The 16,336-nt window shown below is 53.2% G+C and overlaps 2 protein-coding genes across 16 annotated transcripts; one reads left to right on the top strand and one right to left on the bottom strand.

Moving 5' to 3' along the window:
- Positions 1 to 836: 836 nt before the first annotated feature.
- On the bottom strand, positions 837 to 12,625 carry BAG6 (BCL2 associated athanogene 6). 14 transcript variants are annotated; one of them, XM_027524103.1, is made up of 26 exons: positions 12,379 to 12,625; positions 11,051 to 11,171; positions 9,919 to 10,036; positions 9,609 to 9,805; positions 9,320 to 9,373; positions 9,081 to 9,155; positions 8,292 to 8,530; positions 7,639 to 7,768; positions 6,825 to 7,022; positions 6,362 to 6,614; positions 5,929 to 6,006; positions 5,710 to 5,817; positions 5,476 to 5,588; positions 5,279 to 5,366; positions 4,873 to 5,156; positions 3,856 to 4,153; positions 3,539 to 3,708; positions 3,300 to 3,353; positions 3,084 to 3,186; positions 2,869 to 2,993; positions 2,565 to 2,711; positions 2,403 to 2,462; positions 2,151 to 2,294; positions 1,960 to 2,067; positions 1,349 to 1,495; positions 837 to 1,063 (listed from the first exon to the last, which is right to left on the bottom strand). In XM_027524103.1, exons 2-26 carry the CDS (start codon positions 11,156 to 11,158, stop codon positions 968 to 970), a joined length of 3,495 nt encoding a protein of 1,164 aa, XP_027379904.1. In that variant the 5' UTR covers positions 11,159 to 11,171; positions 12,379 to 12,625; the 3' UTR covers positions 837 to 967. The 14 variants fall into 14 exon arrangements, with proteins under 14 accessions (XP_027379904.1, XP_027379902.1, XP_027379901.1 ...); XM_027524101.1 differs by lacking the exon at positions 12,379 to 12,625 and adding an exon at positions 11,825 to 12,088; XM_027524100.1 differs by lacking the exon at positions 12,379 to 12,625 and adding an exon at positions 11,649 to 11,817.
- Positions 11,267 to 16,256, top strand: APOM (apolipoprotein M). Of its 2 annotated transcripts, none has more exons than XM_027524132.1 (6): positions 11,267 to 11,352; positions 14,724 to 14,878; positions 15,166 to 15,239; positions 15,333 to 15,431; positions 15,629 to 15,727; positions 16,118 to 16,254. In XM_027524132.1, the coding sequence occupies exons 2-6, from the start codon at positions 14,826 to 14,828 to the stop codon at positions 16,141 to 16,143; spliced, it is 351 nt and encodes a 116-aa protein (XP_027379933.1). In that variant the 5' UTR covers positions 11,267 to 11,352; positions 14,724 to 14,825; the 3' UTR covers positions 16,144 to 16,254. The 2 variants fall into 2 exon arrangements, with proteins under 2 accessions (XP_027379933.1, XP_027379932.1); XM_027524131.1 differs by lacking the exon at positions 11,267 to 11,352 and adding an exon at positions 12,434 to 14,345 and having other exon boundaries at positions 16,118 to 16,256.
- The last annotated feature ends 80 nt before the right edge of the window (positions 16,257 to 16,336 follow it).

Below are 16,336 nucleotides of genomic sequence, written 5' to 3'. Positions count from 1 at the left end.
GTGATCTGTAGAGTGGTTTCAGTTAGGCAAATATTTGTTACTTTACCTCGGTGACCACTTTTAATCACCTCAAAACAAGTGTTATCTTAGAAGTTTCATGGGCCAGGAATTAGGTTTTGTTTTTTGTGCCAGTGAGGTTGGTTTGTACCTGACAGCTGGGTCGGTCCTATAGAGCTTTGCTTGCATATATGGGGCCATGGTGGGACATCTGGATGGTAGAATGCCATTAGATTGTCAACCAGTGTCTTTACATGGCTTCTCCAGCAAGATTTCTGAGTCATCAGGCCTCTCACGTCCCTGAGCCAGCGTTCCAGAGGTCTTGGCAGACGCTGCAAAGGTTATGATTTGGCCCTAGGTTTCTGCCAGGTTTTGTTTGTCAGCACCAAGCTAGCTAAAGGAGGGGCATGACAACTGCTTCTAAAAAGAAATAGTGGACAGCCCATAGCCACACATCACTTTGGTCCTGTCTGCAAACCAGAAGTGTCTTTTTAGTCAGACTCTGATAGGAACAGTGGGTGAACAGTGGGCTCCTTGAACTGGGTAGACCAGTTCCACCATAGTCAAAGTTGGCTGAGTTACCCTGGTACCACTGCATGCTGGTAAAGCCAAGACTTATATAGGTCTGCAGCTACTTGGCAATTAAGTGGGGTTTTTTTACTGTTTTGAGAGTCCTATCCTAGCATGCACCTGAGCAGGTTTCTTTCATTGCTTTTGAAGCATTCCTTGAAAATGGCCAACTCTACAACAGGATACTGCTCATCTGTTCATGGTAAAATGTTAAAAGCTGTCTAGTATAGCTGGGTTGCTGGAAATTATGAAACCAACTTCATAGAAAATTAAAGCATTTAGACTATTTAATGAAGACAATTTATAGACAGAGAGCCAGGAAAATCTGACTTTTTATTTCTTAAATACTGTAAAGGAAGAAGGGGGGGAAATGGTCCCCTGATGATGGAGGGCCATGGAGCTAGGGATCATCAGCAAAGGCCCTGTGGGCATTCGGGAAGCGCTGGGGGCTGTAGTTGGGGTCTTCCTGCAGTCGCTTTTGTATGTCAGCCCGGAGCTAGAGAAAGCAAAGGAGGTTGGAGTGGCACAGGCGCAGACCCTAAGACCCCAGCAAGCACATGAGCCATCCCTTAGGAGGTACCGTTTCCCCCACCAGCCGTATACTGTCCAGGAACCCAGTAATAGCATCACTGAGGCTTCCCAGACGCCTCCAGGAAAACATTGTAAAACCAAGTGGTAGTCCCAGACTCACCAGTTCACCTCTGAAGGGATCCAGGGAAGAGGGACCCTAGCCCAACCCCTCCCACTAGACCATCCCTATGCTGCTTCAAGGTGGGGGCACCTGCTGCCTGTAGCTCTCCTGAACCTCTGGTGCCTCCAGGTCCCGGCTCAGGCTCTCGGGGCTCGTCAGGGGCCGAGCTCCGGCTGCCTTAGCTGCCCGGCTCACGGCCTCTGAGAGAAGCAGCTGGGGGCCCTCACCCTGCATCGTCTGGGGGACAGGGGGTTGAGAGGGAAAAGAGGATCAAGGTCAGATCCAGTGCCACCACCCAGCTCACCCTCTGCATGAGTCAACCACTGAGCCTCCATGCTAGTGGAGAGAACAGAGACAGTCCGTGTGTAGTTTTGTCCGTCTCTGGCCAAAAATGGCATTTGAATGTGCTGGACTTGGTCTCCAAAGCAAGAGAGAGAGGATGGGTCAAGCCATCCAGCATTCTCAGCTAGTCCACAAGAGGATGCCTGCCTTAAGAAAGATGTGCCCTAGTCAAACAGGGTTTGGGCAATTGTGGGGTGACAAGACTGCTGGCAAACAGCAATGCAAAGGTCCCAGAAGGGTTTCCTTGTCAATTAAACGAGGGGACTAAAAACCAGGATGAATTCCTGTCTCTAGTTTGATTCTAAGCACAACAGGGGAAATCGGATACAGAGGGATCCTCAGCGAAGAGGCAAACCAACCTTGCGTCTCTTGGCAGGCATACCACTGAGGTAGGCATCGCTCAGGGGGGGCTGCGGTTTCACTTTCCGCTGGCTCTGAATGTCCTGCTGGATAATAGGGACCCATTCCTGGGGAGGGAAGGATAATGAGAAAGTAGCAATCGCCACAGCCTTCAGCTGCCTTAACCCACCAACCCCCTCCTGACACTCACTGGGGGGACTGCAGCTGCCCAAGGTTCTGTCTCAGAGGAAGCTCCATCCTGTTCGTCTCGGGAGCCCCCCTCAGGAGCAGGAGGTGGGCCTCGGGACATGGCCTCTTCTGCTGTAGTTCCAGGGGCCGGGGAAGCATTCTCCCGCTGGGAGTCAGACAGTGGGAAGACCCAGGCTTCAGATTTCTCAGCCTCCAGCCCTTCCGCCCAGCCCTCCACTCCACGTTAGCTGGCTCCTCAACCTCTCCCTGGTACCTGAGGCTCAGGGGAAGTTCTCTCTGATCCCTGAACTTCCATTGGCTCCTCAGGAAGTGTCTGTGAGAGGGGGCAGAGAAGGAGACCACCACAAAAGGCCCTCTCAGATCTCTCTGGTTCCCTCAAGTCCCCTAAGCCCACAGTCCAAGAGGACCCTCTTACCTGAGGGGGATCCCCAACCCTGCGAACGTATCTGAGAATGGCATCAGGGCCTACAGGCATGTGTTCCAGTACCACCTGCAGCCTCAGTCCCATCATAGTGGTCAGCCAGCTCACCAAGGACGGATTCACTCCACGAGACATGCGACGCTGGGGGAAGAAAGCAGACTTGAAACACAAAACCCTCAACTGGCCTTTGAAAGGCACCAAAGCACAAAGGGGGGCAGTTTGGAGGAAAAAAAATTGCAGGATACCAAAACCTGAGAAAAAGCAAAAGGCTGGGGATCTGGGACTGAGTAATGCTTACAATTCGGCCATTGATGACAGCAGCAAGCTCCATCTGCTGTCCCCCCAAGCAGTGCAGGTTCAGGGCCAAGCATTCAAACAGGCCCTGGTTACACAGCTCCAGCAGTCGGGCCCCAAATCCACTGTCTGTGGGCAACACAGAAGGACAGAATGCTGGTACCTGGCAGCCCTGAGCATCCAACATGCCCCCTCACTCTGGCTCAGCCAGCCCCTGACCTGTGCAGTGCATCACATGAGCAGCAATGCTGTTAAATTGCTCTTGGAGAAATTCCAGGTTTGTTCGGATGATGTCCACACCTGGCTGAACTTGCACCAAAGACTGAGAGAGAAGACACAAGAAGACCCCCAAATCAGAGTCAGGGAAGCAGCAGCTGGAACAACAGCCACCCTGACCACAGTCAGGAAAGGAGCGGCTGGAAAAGGGATACTCACAAAACTCTCCCGCACATATTCTTCAAGCCCCGTGATCAACGCGTGGGTTGCCGTCTGCGGGCGGGTGGAGATAGCACAGGTTAGAACAAACCCCACCCCTCAAGACATGTCCCCCTCCTCCCCTAGCAAGCCCAGAGCTTCGGCTGGGGCAGTCACAGCTTTAGGCAAGGCGTAAACGAAGTCAGAAATAAGTAACAAAAAGTGAGATGGAGAACTCTAGGCCCAAGGTCTTCATTTACCCGGATGTTACCAGGTGTGGGCTCCTGGCCACCCAGGTAGTGCTGGTGGAAGAAAGACCGCAGCTGGGGCTGGAGCCGCTGCAGGGGCTGGAAATGCCCGTGGAGCAGCATCACCACATCCACCATGGAAAAGTTCTGGCACAGAAGAGACAGCAGGGCCCCGAAGAATCCTAGAGACAAGGACTGAGGTCAGCAGTGGCCTTTACCACCTGGCCTGCCCTCCAGCCCATCAGCCTCATCCCACCATCAACAAAGGCCACCAACTCTCCCCTGGCTGCCCGATCCCTAGAGAAGGCAGGACACCCTTATCTGCTCACCGAGAGCCCCATCGGCCCCGGGCTCAAAGATGTTGCTGGACCCACTGAGGCGCTGTATGAAAGCAGCAATGCTCTCACTGCTGCCAGCCCGGGCCCCCAGGGAGCCCAGCAGCGAGCTCAGCACACCCTGCACCACTGAGGTGAAGAACTCCAACGGCAGGCTTTCAGGACCCACGCTGCCAGGACTCCCGCTGCCACCAGAAGGGGACCCCGGTGGGGGTGCTGTCTGCTGCTCTGGGGCCGGAGGGGGCGGTGGGGGTGGAGGCGGCGGAGGAGGGGGAGCAGCTGTTTGTGTTGCCTGCACGAGAGAGAAGGAATAAAGAACAAACAGTGAAATCAGAATGAGGACATAGAAAGGCATTATGCTTAGTTGCTCAGTCAGTCGTGTCCGACCCTGCAACCCTATCGACTGTAGCCTGCCAGGCTCCTCTGTCCAAGGGGATTCTCCAGGCAAGAATACTAGAGTGGATTGCCATGCCCTCCTCCAGCGGATCTTCCCAACCCAGGGATCGAACCCAGGTCTCCCGCACTGCAGGCAGATTCTTTATCAGCTGAGCCACCAAGGAAGCTCATGAATACTAAAGTGGGTAGCCTATCCCTTCTTCAGGGGATCTTCCTGACCCACGAGTCGAACCGGGGTCTCCTGCATTGCAGGCAGATTCTTTACCAGCTGAGCTACCAGGGAAGCCCCAAAAATGGCACTGGGGAGGCACAAATCCACAGGGGTCTGGAAGGTATGGCCCTCTGTTCCAGTCTTTGCGCCTTACAGCAGAATACACATGGCAGCTTCTCATAAGCTGAGTCGGGTTGAGCAGTTACCCTCTGAACGGGTTAGCTCATGAAAGCAGGGACACAATTACTGTGCTTCTCTCTCCCAGCCTGTTTTCCTCATCTACCAAATGGAGGGTGCTGAGACAATCAATTCCCAATGTTCCTTCCCAGTGGCAACAAGACACCCAGTACCTGGCTGGGCTCAGGAAGAGGAAGGCTGAAACGGAGAGTCAGCCAGCCACTCACCTGCAAGAAGTCCGTCATGCCCTGGAGAAAGGCGGGTACACCAGGCATCGCCACAGTAATGGTGGGAGAAGCCATACCAGGCCCTCCAGTTCCCGGCCCAGCAGGCCCCAGCAGGTTCCCCAGGAGCTGAGAGAACTGAAGATCAGAGGTGGAGGCTTGAGGGGGCGGAGGCTGGGCGGGCCCCCCGGGGGCAGGGCCAGCTGTGGTAGCCGTGTTGGTGGTGCCAGAACTGGCTGACGCAGTGGCAGGGGCTGGAGATGGAGCCATTCCTGGGGTCCCCTGAGCTACAGAGAACAAAAGAAGACAGCTGAAAGCTCAAGGAAAACAAGACCCCACAGCATCTCCATTCTGGTGGAGAGAACTGGGAAACTGCTTCCATCTGAGGTGGAGAAGGACACGGACTCACCCACAAGGACAGGCTGCATAAGAAGCTGCCCCACGAGGCCGCTCACCATCTGGGCTAAAGAGGCGTTGGTACCCAAACCAGCGCCCGGCTGAGGGGAGAGGACAAGAGCAGGCTTTCAGACTTGGCCTCTCCATGTCCCACCACAGGAGTTTCTCCCCACACTCTTCCCTGATGGGACTCCCCTACCCCTAACTCACCAGAGCCCCTGAGACTGGGGGCCCCCCAGGATGGGAAGGCCGAGCCTGTGGAGGGGTGGGCCGGGCAATCACCAGCCGGGTGGGAGCTGTCGGGAAGCCTGGCACCTGCTGTCCTGTGGGTGGCAGAGGGGAGAGACCGAAGACGGCTGAGGGCCCAGTCCAAGCAGGCCAGCAGATGACACCCACCACCGTGGACCGGGGCCCCCTCCCAGGCTTCCCCTTTCAGGTTGTTACCTGCGGCCGCGGAGGCAACAGCTGCCACCATGGCCTCATGAGTGATCTGGTGGGCGACGGCGTGCATGAACTCAGGGGGCAGGGAGGGCAGCTGGATGAGGGTGGAGCCTGGGGGGTGGGTCTGATGTAACCTTGACCCTGGACCCCCTTCAACCCACCCACTCGGCCCTACCCCTTCTCTATCCAGAGCTCAGCCTGCTCTGATGCCCTCACTCTTACCCAGGGTCTGGCCATGACCAGGGGGTCCTAGGGGGCCAGTGGGAGCACTCGGAACTCCACCAGGCTGTGTGCCAGAATCTGGGCAAGGAGACAGAGACAGTGGCTCTGAGACAGGCAGGGCCAAGGTCTAACTGGATCCTCCCGAGATCAGCATGCTTCAGGCCTCCACTCTCCCGACCAGAAAAATGGCCTTTCACTCCATCCAGATGGGGAGGAGACGCTCCCTTCACCACGCACACAACTCTCTGGAGGACAGGCCGTTCTTCCTGCCCCTCCCCACACACGCCAACTTAAAGAGACTGTGCTCTGTGCCCTCAGCCACCACCACCAGCCCTAGCCTCTCCTTTCCCACCCTGGCACCCCTACATCTCAGCACCAACCCCAGACCCCTCCTTGCGCTGCTCTGCTCTGCCAGCGGCTGTTCCCAGCTCACCTTGGATGTTCATGTGCATCATGACCACGGGTTCCACGCTCTGGTGGGAAATCCGGATGACCCTCGGGTGGCTGGTGGTCGGTGGGGGAGCTGGCCCTGGCGGGGAAGCCCCCTCATTCGAAGACTCAACGGCGGTAGAAGAGGGGGCCACGGACGAGGCCTGCCCAGCACCAGCGGGAGGTGCCTCCGCACTTGGAGTCGGGGGGGGCCGTGTCCCATTCCCCGTCATGGTCACAGTGGTCCCCACATTGATCTGGACGACAGAGATGACGGGGCAAACGTGAGAAAAATACAAGAGCCTAACCCAGAGCACCCCATGATACACTTCTAAAGTCTCCTCCATCCTGGGTCACCATGTTTGCAAAGTCTGCTCCCCTCCCAACCTCCTTGGAGCCCAACAGCTACAATGGATCACTCCATCAACAGCCCCCCATCTGCCCGCATCCAGGCTCCCCTCATCCACCTGGATGGGGATGGCCGCCTGCTGGAGCACCATGGGGGTGGTGTAGTGAGACATGGGCCGGACCACGTGCAGATGACGAGGGGGCGCACAGGCCAGATTGCAACGCAGGTCGGATAGCGCCACGAAGGTGTTGCCCAGCAGCCGCAGGCTCTCCCCCACCAAGTTGATCAAGCGCTGGTCCTCCTCACGGCCCTCTTGCTGTACTCCCCGGGGCCAAACACAGAAAGGCAGAAAGCATTAGACTAGGATCCACCTTATTAAAAAAGTAATGCCTTCTTGAGATTATCACATCCTCTTTGTCTTTTGAAGAAGGAAATGGCAACCCACTCCAGTATTCTCTCCTGGAAAATCCCATGGACAGAGGACTCTGGCAAGCTACAGGCCACTGGGTTGCAAAAAGTTAGACACGACTGAGCAAGTGAGGCTATGTCTTCAGGTACATCCTCTGAAGCTTCTGTATACATCAAATCTTTGCAAGTAAGCTCTAGTTTATACACACAAATAGCTTCCTTTGATAATAAACCCTACAGTGAATCAGTAAGCTATCACCTGCTAATCTCCCTTACTTTATAAACTTCCTAAGTAACTCGTTTAGGGGATCATAAAAGTGTGAAGACAGTGAACACCATAAAGATGTTGAGGAGGAAAAGATCCCGCTTCCCTACCAAGGAGGAAACGATCACTTCCTTCCTAATCTAAAGAGAAGCAGCTCTGGAGAAGATGACATCTTTTGGGGCGCAGGGCAGGGGAAGTGATCTACAGTTCGCCCTGCTCCATCTGGGGGTGCTGGAGGTGAGGGGGTGGGTGGGCTCACATTGTTGTTATAGTCCGTGGTGGCAGCAGCGCCCAAAACCTCATAGTAGCGCTGCAGGAAGGGCTGGAGGCGGCTCTCAAGCCGTTGCAGCTCCTGAAGCACCTCGACGTACTCTGCAGGCGAAGGGTGGCTGTGGACAAAACCCAAAGCGGCCGTGAGCCAAGGCTTCCTTCAGATTCCTGCCCTTGCCACCCATGCCCCACTTCTCCTTGGCCTCCCAGAGCCCCAGCCCAACCCCCCTGACCCCCCCAAGGACTAACAGAACCTCTGTTCTTTAACCTCACCCAAGGGGGAAGGACAAGCAAAGACAAACTGCTTTTACCCTTCCCACCACACAATCCTGTACCTACAATGGCAAAACACTAACTCTTAAAAACCAGATGGGGCCTCTGGGTACTCAGGGGAGAGAATCTTGCCACCTCCGGGAGCACCATGTGGATTTCCTAACCCGAAGGAGGGCAGTGCCTCTGGCTCAGTGGCCAGTCTCAATCTCATTTACCTACTCCAGAGCCCCTCCCTGCCCCTCAACACTAACTCCACAAGCACCACCTCTGAACAATCTTCTCTCTCTCATCAGACCTTTTCCTGGTCCTTACACTTCACTTAGAATCCCCAACCCACCCCCACCCCAAAAGGTGCCCTCCCTCTCTCACTTGGGTGCATTTGTCTCTGGGGCAGATGCTGGGCCCGCTGGGGCTGGGCCAGAAGGGGTGAGCTCCGGGCTCTGGGCAGGGGCACGCTCCTCCACTTCTTCCGCCTCCATGGGCTCCCGAGGAGGCACTTCACTTTCAACCGGTTCTGACGTTTGGGAGGTCAAGGCCACTGGCTCCGGGGCAACCGTTGGCATCTGGGGTGGCGGCTGACTGTGCTGGGCTTGGGCCCCTCCTCGGCACTGAAGCGGGGGAAGAGTCAGGACAACAAAGGCAACGTGAGACTGCAGCAGATTACTCAGGTCAGAGCAGACTGAGTGGAGAAGGGGCACTAACTAGGCGCCCCGAAGGCAGGGCTCTGCATCTGAATCTCTGACTCCCTAAAACGTACACAAATTAGATCTGTGACAAACACCTATGATACTTACAAATAAACTATTAACAAAAACTAGGGATTGCGGTTTCCTAACCTCCAAGAGAAAAGAAGGAAAGGACCCTGGCTGCAAATACAAACCAATGAAGCTAAGCCATCCCAGCATCAAATATGATAACCAAGGAACAGGAAGGCAAGGAATCCTTCTTTAATTGCAAAGAGAATCAGCAGGGACAGGACAGCCTCAAACGAAAGATACTTTTTCTGCCCAAAAGAAAAAACACTGCAGAAAAGAGATTAGATTAAGAGGGAAGAACCCAGTGGATGTGACCAATCATGCCCTCATCCCTAGGCTAAGACAAAAGGGGTAGGAAAGATGGAGTGAGACAGGCAGACAGTGGCCAGCCTTGCCCACTCACCTCCATCCGGGAGAGTAAGGTCTGTATATCCCTGATCATATGCTGAGCCATCACCAGCCGAACTCGGGGCTCACTCTATAATGAAAGAAGGAAAATCAGGGTAGGTTGGAGATAAAGCCACGAGCTCCATTACCTACTAAACCAGGACCCAGCCCCATCTCCTCAGCCAGACCCACCCCCCACTTCGTGGCCTCCTTCTCCCAGATCCCCTTCCTTGACCCTCCCAGGCCCCATGATACCTGAATCGGGGCCTGTTCCATGTTGATGTGAACATCCACAGCAGAGCCGTCACTCTGGGGAAAGGGTAAGGGAAGTTGTTCTGGGAGAAGCCAAATACTAAGGCCCCCACACTTCCAACTGATTTTCTGGAGCCCAACCCCTCTAGCTCCTCAAAGACAGAGGCCGTTACCAGACCAGAGGGCCCACCAAAGCCCTTCTAAAGACTGACAACTCTCTTATGAACTCTTGGCTGCTACCACAACGAAAACTGCTCCCACAAAAACCCTCCCATGAGGAACACAAGCTTACGGGAAGATTGAAGGTTCCAACCATGACATAGCTGTTGGCATTCCGGTCATGAACAGAGGCCCCAGGCCCCCGAGTACCAGGCGTGGGTCCCCCACCATGGGTGGCTGAGGTGGACCCTGTTCCAGAAGATGCTCCAGAAGGGAGCTGAGTCTGAGGAGGAGCCCGTTCCACAAGGTGAATAACCTTTCCCCCAACATCTGCAGAAAAAAGATACACACCAAAATATCACATGATCGGGTAAACCCATAGCCTCAGCTCACTGCTCTGGACAGCAGCCTCAAGCTCTGCTCTGCCTCCCCCACCCTCTTACTGTATTCTTGGAGCTTCTTATCATCCTGCAGAACTCGTCCCTGGTAGATAAGCCGTTGTTTCTCAGACGGGATGCTAACAGAAGCAGCAATATGCTCCTTGAACTCCTTTACGTTCATCTATAGGGAAGAAGAAACATAACAAGGAATCAGGGAATGGAAGAAAAAGGACAGAAAAGGGACAGCTGACTTGTAAGGGGTAAAAACCACCCCATCCTAAAATTACTACCCATCTGTCTTAATTGTGAGGTAATTATTGAGCAAAGCCCTGAACTAGGGCAACACTTGTCAAAATACATACAATAAACGTAAGGAACTTCAGGTATAGACCCAGGAGAAAACTACAGGGCTGAAGAGCAAAAACACCAACTGACATTCTCTTCTCTCCTTCTCTGCCTGGCTCCAAAAGGAATGTGTGTGCCTAGAGATACCGGTGACCCCTCCACAAACACAAAATGATACAACACTGTAATCTTAAAAATAAAAGCAATGACAAAGAAGATGTGGTAGAGAACCAGGTTAAGGAAGGCAGACTCAAGCAAGAAGAAAAAGGGGCAAAATCAGAAAAATATTTTTCCTAACTAGACAACTGACTTGTGAGAAGTACCCAGCTGTTTACAAACACCTAATCACAAAAGCCTGCACAGTCTCATTAAATACACGTAACAATGTGTTAAAACTATGGATCAACCTCCTTATAATTTTGTCTACTAAGGATCTACCTACATTACGAGCATTATTGGATCCGACTTCTATCCTTCAAAAACACAGCATAGACCTCATCAGTTTTTAAGACACTCTTCTACTTTAGGTCCTAGTGTTCTGTTTGCCTTCCCAAAAGCAGGAGCCATATCTGTCCCTTTGGGCTGGGGCTCATCTATCATGTTGGCATAAAGATTCCTCCTTCTTTCTTTCCCTCTGCATTGAGTTTTATCGGGCGGAGGAAAGCAAAGAAAATCTACCTCACCCAACAAAAGCCAAAGAGAAAACATCAGAAAATGTTCTGGATACAACATGAACAAAAGAATCAATGAGAGAAAATTTGAAAACCATAGTATCAGGCTCTTCTTTCAATACAAAGAACCTGTAAGAGGAAGAGTTAATGAGTGTCTCCCAGAAGTACTGGGGTCTCACCTGGGCCCCCACAATAAAGGTCCGGGTTTGAGAGTCCAGGGTCTTCACCAGCACCTCCAGGCTGTCAGGTTCCTCCATAGTGGTACTGGTACTATCATTGGGCTCCATGGCCGACAGCTCTCTAAGAAAGAATGTTAGGAGAAGGCCCGCTGTCGCCTAGAGCAGATTTTTATATACCCGGAAGCCTCCCCTGCCCGAGACTCCGCCCCATACCTAAAGAGTTTCTCCCACACGAGCACACACACTCACACCCGCCCCCATCCCCCTTCTGACTCCGGGGCACGGGGAGAGAAACACAAAGGGTAAGAGATCGACGGCACGGGGAGCTGGAGGGCGGCAGGTGGGAGGGGCTCAACGACGCCAATCATGGTAAGGGAGGGCCAGTAGAGCTAGGAAGACGGGAAAGAAGGAAACACGAGACCGGTGTCATCACCGGTCACGGCAGGACAAGGGCTCGAGAAGTCGGCAAACCCCGGGGACAACCAGAGAGCGAGGGTCGCGCCAGACTCTGCGGAGAAAGTGGTTTCGCGCACGCGCGCCACGCCACGCCCATCGAACCCGCTTAAGTCACTAGAGACCCGAAATGACGAACACTCACGGGGGGCCAGATAGGCGAGCTGTCTCCCTCTTCCACGTACCCTCGGTGCTCTAGCAGATAGGCACAACTAACACACTCCAAACACATACACACATCCAAACACACACACACTCCAAACACACACACACACACACACACCCTACCACCCAGCTCCGCCCCCGACTTCCCCACAGTACCGTCACTTCCGGTCTCCCCCAACCTGCCACCGACGGCCACTTCCGTTTCCCCGATAGTCTTTGGGGATCGTGAGGCGGTACTTCCGGCTCCCCCCAGGCCCCAAAGCTTTACTTTTGTGGGGCTTTTCCAGAAAGTCCGCGGCCCCAAATAGTGAGTTCCTGGCGGCGAGACGGGCCGGGGCCGGCCTAGATGGGAGGGAGCCGAGCACCCCGAAGAGCCGCCGCCACCGCCGTCGCCCGGGGGACCGTACTGCGCCTGCGTGCGTCCTACTACGCATGCGTGCACACTTAGGCACCTCCCACCCCAGCTGGCGCTGTTCAGTTCTCCCCTGCGCGCGCTTAAGCAATAGGGGGTAGTGGTGGCCGCTGTAAGTGCCTGAAAAAACCTCTACGAGATGGGACTCTTCGACTGCCTCGAGAGGCTTTGAGCAGTTGTGTGGATCTTGGAGTCTGGAGACTGGGGATTGTGCCTCGCTAATCTATGCTGAAGTCTTGGTCGGCAGAGAATTTGAGGCGGCACTGTCCAGGCCACCTAGAATTCTGTCTTCTCTTACCATCGTCCTCGCTGAGCCACTCCTTCGGCGCCTCCGGAAGTCACCCTTTCCATAGGCGGTTGGAGGTGGTTCTCGAGCTGATTTACGTGCGGTGGCGTCGTTGGGCCTGACCTCGGTTTTGCCCGGTGGGCGTTTTGTGGCGCCATGTTCTTCCCCGGCGGTGTGCAGCCGAGGGGACACGCCATGTTTTGGAGAAGCCAAGGATTTAGGACTTTTCAGGACTTTTGTCTTAAAAAGGACGACTCCGAGTTTGGGAATTGGAAACAAATGGGGTCAGACTGGAATGAAACACAAGACCCTGGGGGATTGAGAGGGCCGCCTAAGGGCTTCTACAGGCGGAAGGTCCGGTAGAGGTACCGTCCCTCTGCCCTCTTCTCCCCCCGCCCCTCGGGCAAGGGCCTGGGCCCCGCAGTGCTGCCACTGCTCCGGCCAAACCCGTTGTTGCCGGTGTATCTGCCTCCGGTGCCTGTCCTTTCTGGGATTTGCAGCTTATACTTAAGTCCCGGTACTAAAAGTTTTAATAAGCATCTGTATAGTGAGCCCCTAGTTGGTGCCAACCAGTTTGCTGAGGGTTTCACATACTGTCACATTTAATAGCCTTTCAACATCTATTATATCCCTTTTATAGGTGAATGTAAGTGGCAGAACTGACAAATCCAGGCCTACCAGACTCCCTTGGGTCAAGCACTTCTATTTTACTGCCCTAGTAGCTTGCATTTTAGTTTTTTTTTTTTTTAATATAATGAACCCTCAGCTATTCATCACCCAGATTTTATTTTTTTAGCTAAATCGCAAGCCCAGAGCAAGCCTCACCTCTCAGAACAAATCTTTATGGCAGCCTGTGGGTTATAAATAATCCATAAAGGAAGTCCCATCTTCTTGGCACTACCCAATGACTGCCTCTTGACAATTCTTTGCCTACCTCCTATTACTTGAGAACATAATACCCACGAGAGACTAATAAGTGCTTTACATACATTACTATTAATTATAGGGAATATTTACTTTGGATTTATGTGCAGGCCTTTGCTAAGGGCTTTATATGTCTTAGCTCTTTTAATCCTATAAGATTGATGATTTGCTCATTTTATACATGAGAAAACAGGCAAGATTAATAAAACTGTCCAAAGTAAGGGTTTGGACCCACCCTGCTTGACACCACTGTATATACTCTTTAACAACTAGATTCTGTAGCTTCTTGCAGTAAAAAACATTAAGCGAATGAACTCGTGTGTCAGCAGACTTTTCTGGAGGGTGTACATAGTTTCTCCAGTGAACAACTTCAGAGAGAAAGCCTCCCATCCACATACTTCAGCACCTGGTACATACCTGTTGTAAAGCACTTACCAGGTGGTATTGCAATGATTTGTTTACACAGCTAGTTCTCAGACTGATTTCTTCAAGGCCAGGGACTATGTCTTACTTTTATGTTCCCAAGGCTTAGCCAGTTCCTGACAAACAACTGGAACTCAAAAACAGTTTGCTCAGTGAGTGAGTGACTGGTAGAATCAATCCATCTCTCTTCAGTGCTGCACAGCACAGCAGATATCCCAGCTCAGATAGGGTTTGAAAGATCACCTGGAGGTCTCAGCTGTCTTAACTCCTGGGAGACCCTGGAGGTGCCAGGATGTACTGTAGAGTGGTTGCATTTCGAAGAGGGGGAGGAAGTCCTGAACACTGTAAGTAATCCATGGTTGGGTTGGAAAACAAGATTGAAGTTACTCATTAGCGGGTGAAAGGGTCAAGGGTCGAGGCAAGGGGGCTGGAAGCAGACTATACTGAGCAGCGAGTTGGGGACAGCAGTTAAGGCACCAGCCACTCCACGCAGAGCACCAGCTCCCTCCTGCCTGAAGATGTTCCACCACATTTGGGCAGCTCTTCTCTACCTCTGTGGCATTCTCCTTAACTCCATCTACCAGTGCCCTGAGCACAGCCAACTGACAACTGAAGGAGTGGATGGGAAAGAGGTATGCACTGAGCAGATGGGAAGCTGCTGAGTTGGGGGTGGGGGGCTCTGATGGACTAGGGTAAGAGGCCCAGCATGACCAGAAAGCCACACTGGAAGGAAGAAAGGGTGTGAGTGTTGTGATGATGAAAGCAATAAGTAAAAAATATATATAAGTACTATGGCCATCAATTTGAAGACATGTAGAACTGGAGAGTGGGGTTTACTGAAGAGGAGCAAAGAGGAAAAGTCATTTAATGACTCCTTGTCATGGATCCAGTCTTTAGCTGGAAAAAGGCAGCCAACACCCTCATTCCTAAGTATTGTCATTCTGACTGATGAAGAAGTTGGATTCTGTAGTGAAACCCACCTTCTTCTGCTCCCTTCCTTGTCTCTCCAGTTCCCAGAGCCCCACCTGGGCCAGTGGTACTTTATCGCAGGGGCAGCTCCCACCAAGGAGGAGTTGGCGACTTTTGACCCTGTGGACAACATTATCTTCAACATGGCTGTGGGCTCTGCCCCCATGCAGCTCCAGCTTCGAGCGACCATCCGCACGTGAGTGGTGAGAAGGCAGAGGCACCAGTACGTGCGGTCTCTGCCTAAAGTGTGAGCACCCGCCCACAAAGAGCTGGGCTCTTTGGCATACCCATTATTCTTGGCCCACTTGAGTTCAATAGCTTTGTTAGTTTCCCTTTGGAGAGAGATGGATGGACCTAACCATCCCTTCGTAGCTTGAAACCCAAGGGGACCCAGGCTTCCAGAAAGAGTAAGATGGAATAGAGGCTGGTACTGAGTGGTTGAAGTGTCACTGTTTCTCCTCCTTGCCACCACCACTTCTGCAGGAAAAACGGGCTTTGCGTGCCCCGGAAATGGATCTACCACCTGTCTGATGGGAGCACAGATCTCAGAACCGAAGGTTGGTTTTCTCCAGCCCTCACTCTCCTTAGGCCCCCTGGGCTTGCTTGCTTCTGCATCTCTGTTCTCACACTTTCCCCCGCAACCGTGACAGGCCGCCCTGACATGAAGACCAAGCTCTTCTCCAGTGCATGCCCAGGTGGAATCATGCTGAAAGAGACAGGCCAGGGTTACCAGCGCTTCCTCCTCTACAGTGAGTGTGGGGAGGCCAGGCAAGATCTGGGGAAAAAGAGGGGAGGTGGGGAGATGGGGGTTGGGAGGAGGCAATAGAGTCCCTTTCTCTGGGTCCTGTGACATCATCCCAGGAAGGGCTGGCTGCTTCCCTGAGGTCCTCACCAAGGGATGTGCTGAGAAGCAGGGGCTTTGATGAGCCTGGCCCTCCCTTTCCAGATCGCTCACCCCACCCTCCTGAGAAGTGTGTGGAGGAATTCCAGTCCCTGACCTCCTGCCTGGACTTTAAGGCCTTCTTACTGACTCCCAGGAATCAAGGTGAGGGGGTAAAGTCTTATGGAAGACAACTAGGACTTACCAAGTCTTCTGTGAGAGCTGGATGAAAGGGACTCAAGTGATGTCACCAGGGGGCATGGCCAAAGGCTGACATCATCACACTGGCTATGTTGACACTTCCATTTGTGTCACAGACTAATGGTACCAGAGGGAGCCAGGATGGACTCTGGGCTATTGCAGTGGATAAAGGGGGCAGAAGGTCAGACAGGGGGCAGATTGTCAGAGGTCTGCAGGGAAAAAAAGACCTCAGAGACCCCTTCTCTGACATGGGGGCATGAGAGACTGCATTCTGCCTCATCCCATTGCCATGAGCCTTGCCTCTCTCCCTGGGTCTCCCTCCTGTCCAGCCTCCTTTCTCTCTCCTCCCACCAGACGCCTGTGAGCTGTCCAGTAACTGACCTGTGGCTTCACCTATGCCCCCCAGATGGATACAGTGGGAACTTGTATGGTGAGAGGAGAAGCTGGAGACTCCCAACTCTCTTTCAAAAGTAATAAAGATGATTTTCCAATCCTCGTCTCATTTAGGGGTTTGTATTCCAATATCAGTCCTGCTCCTCTCATTTCAGTCCTCCCCCTGAACCTTCTCCCACC

The sequence above is a fragment of the Bos indicus x Bos taurus genome, chromosome 23, assembly GCF_003369695.1.
Source record: "Bos indicus x Bos taurus breed Angus x Brahman F1 hybrid chromosome 23, Bos_hybrid_MaternalHap_v2.0, whole genome shotgun sequence".
Taxonomy (NCBI): Eukaryota; Metazoa; Chordata; class Mammalia; order Artiodactyla; family Bovidae; genus Bos; species Bos indicus x Bos taurus.
The sequence above is the reverse complement of the archived record's forward strand: the minus strand, read 5'-3'. Positions and strand labels throughout refer to the sequence as shown.

Excerpts from the sequence above, each read along its gene's own strand:
- BAG6 (XM_027524103.1), bottom strand. The coding sequence starts at position 11,158 with ATGGAGCCCAATGATAGTACCAGTACCACTATGGAGGAACCTGACAGC. Across the intron at positions 6,615-6,824 it reads AGGCGGCCATCCCCATCCAG|ATCAATGTGGGGACCACTGT; the intron begins GTGGATGAGGGG and ends TCTGTCGTCCAG. Across the intron at positions 1,064-1,348 it reads AGGAGAGCTACAGGCAGCAG|CTCCGGGCTGACATACAAAA; the intron begins GTGCCCCCACCT and ends TGCTTTCTCTAG.
- APOM (XM_027524131.1), top strand. The coding sequence starts at position 14,232 with ATGTTCCACCACATTTGGGCAGCTCTTCTCTACCTCTGTGGCATTCTC. Across the intron at positions 14,879-15,165 it reads CTTCGAGCGACCATCCGCAC|GAAAAACGGGCTTTGCGTGC; the intron begins GTGAGTGGTGAG and ends CCACTTCTGCAG. Across the intron at positions 15,432-15,628 it reads CCAGCGCTTCCTCCTCTACA|ATCGCTCACCCCACCCTCCT; the intron begins GTGAGTGTGGGG and ends CTCCCTTTCCAG.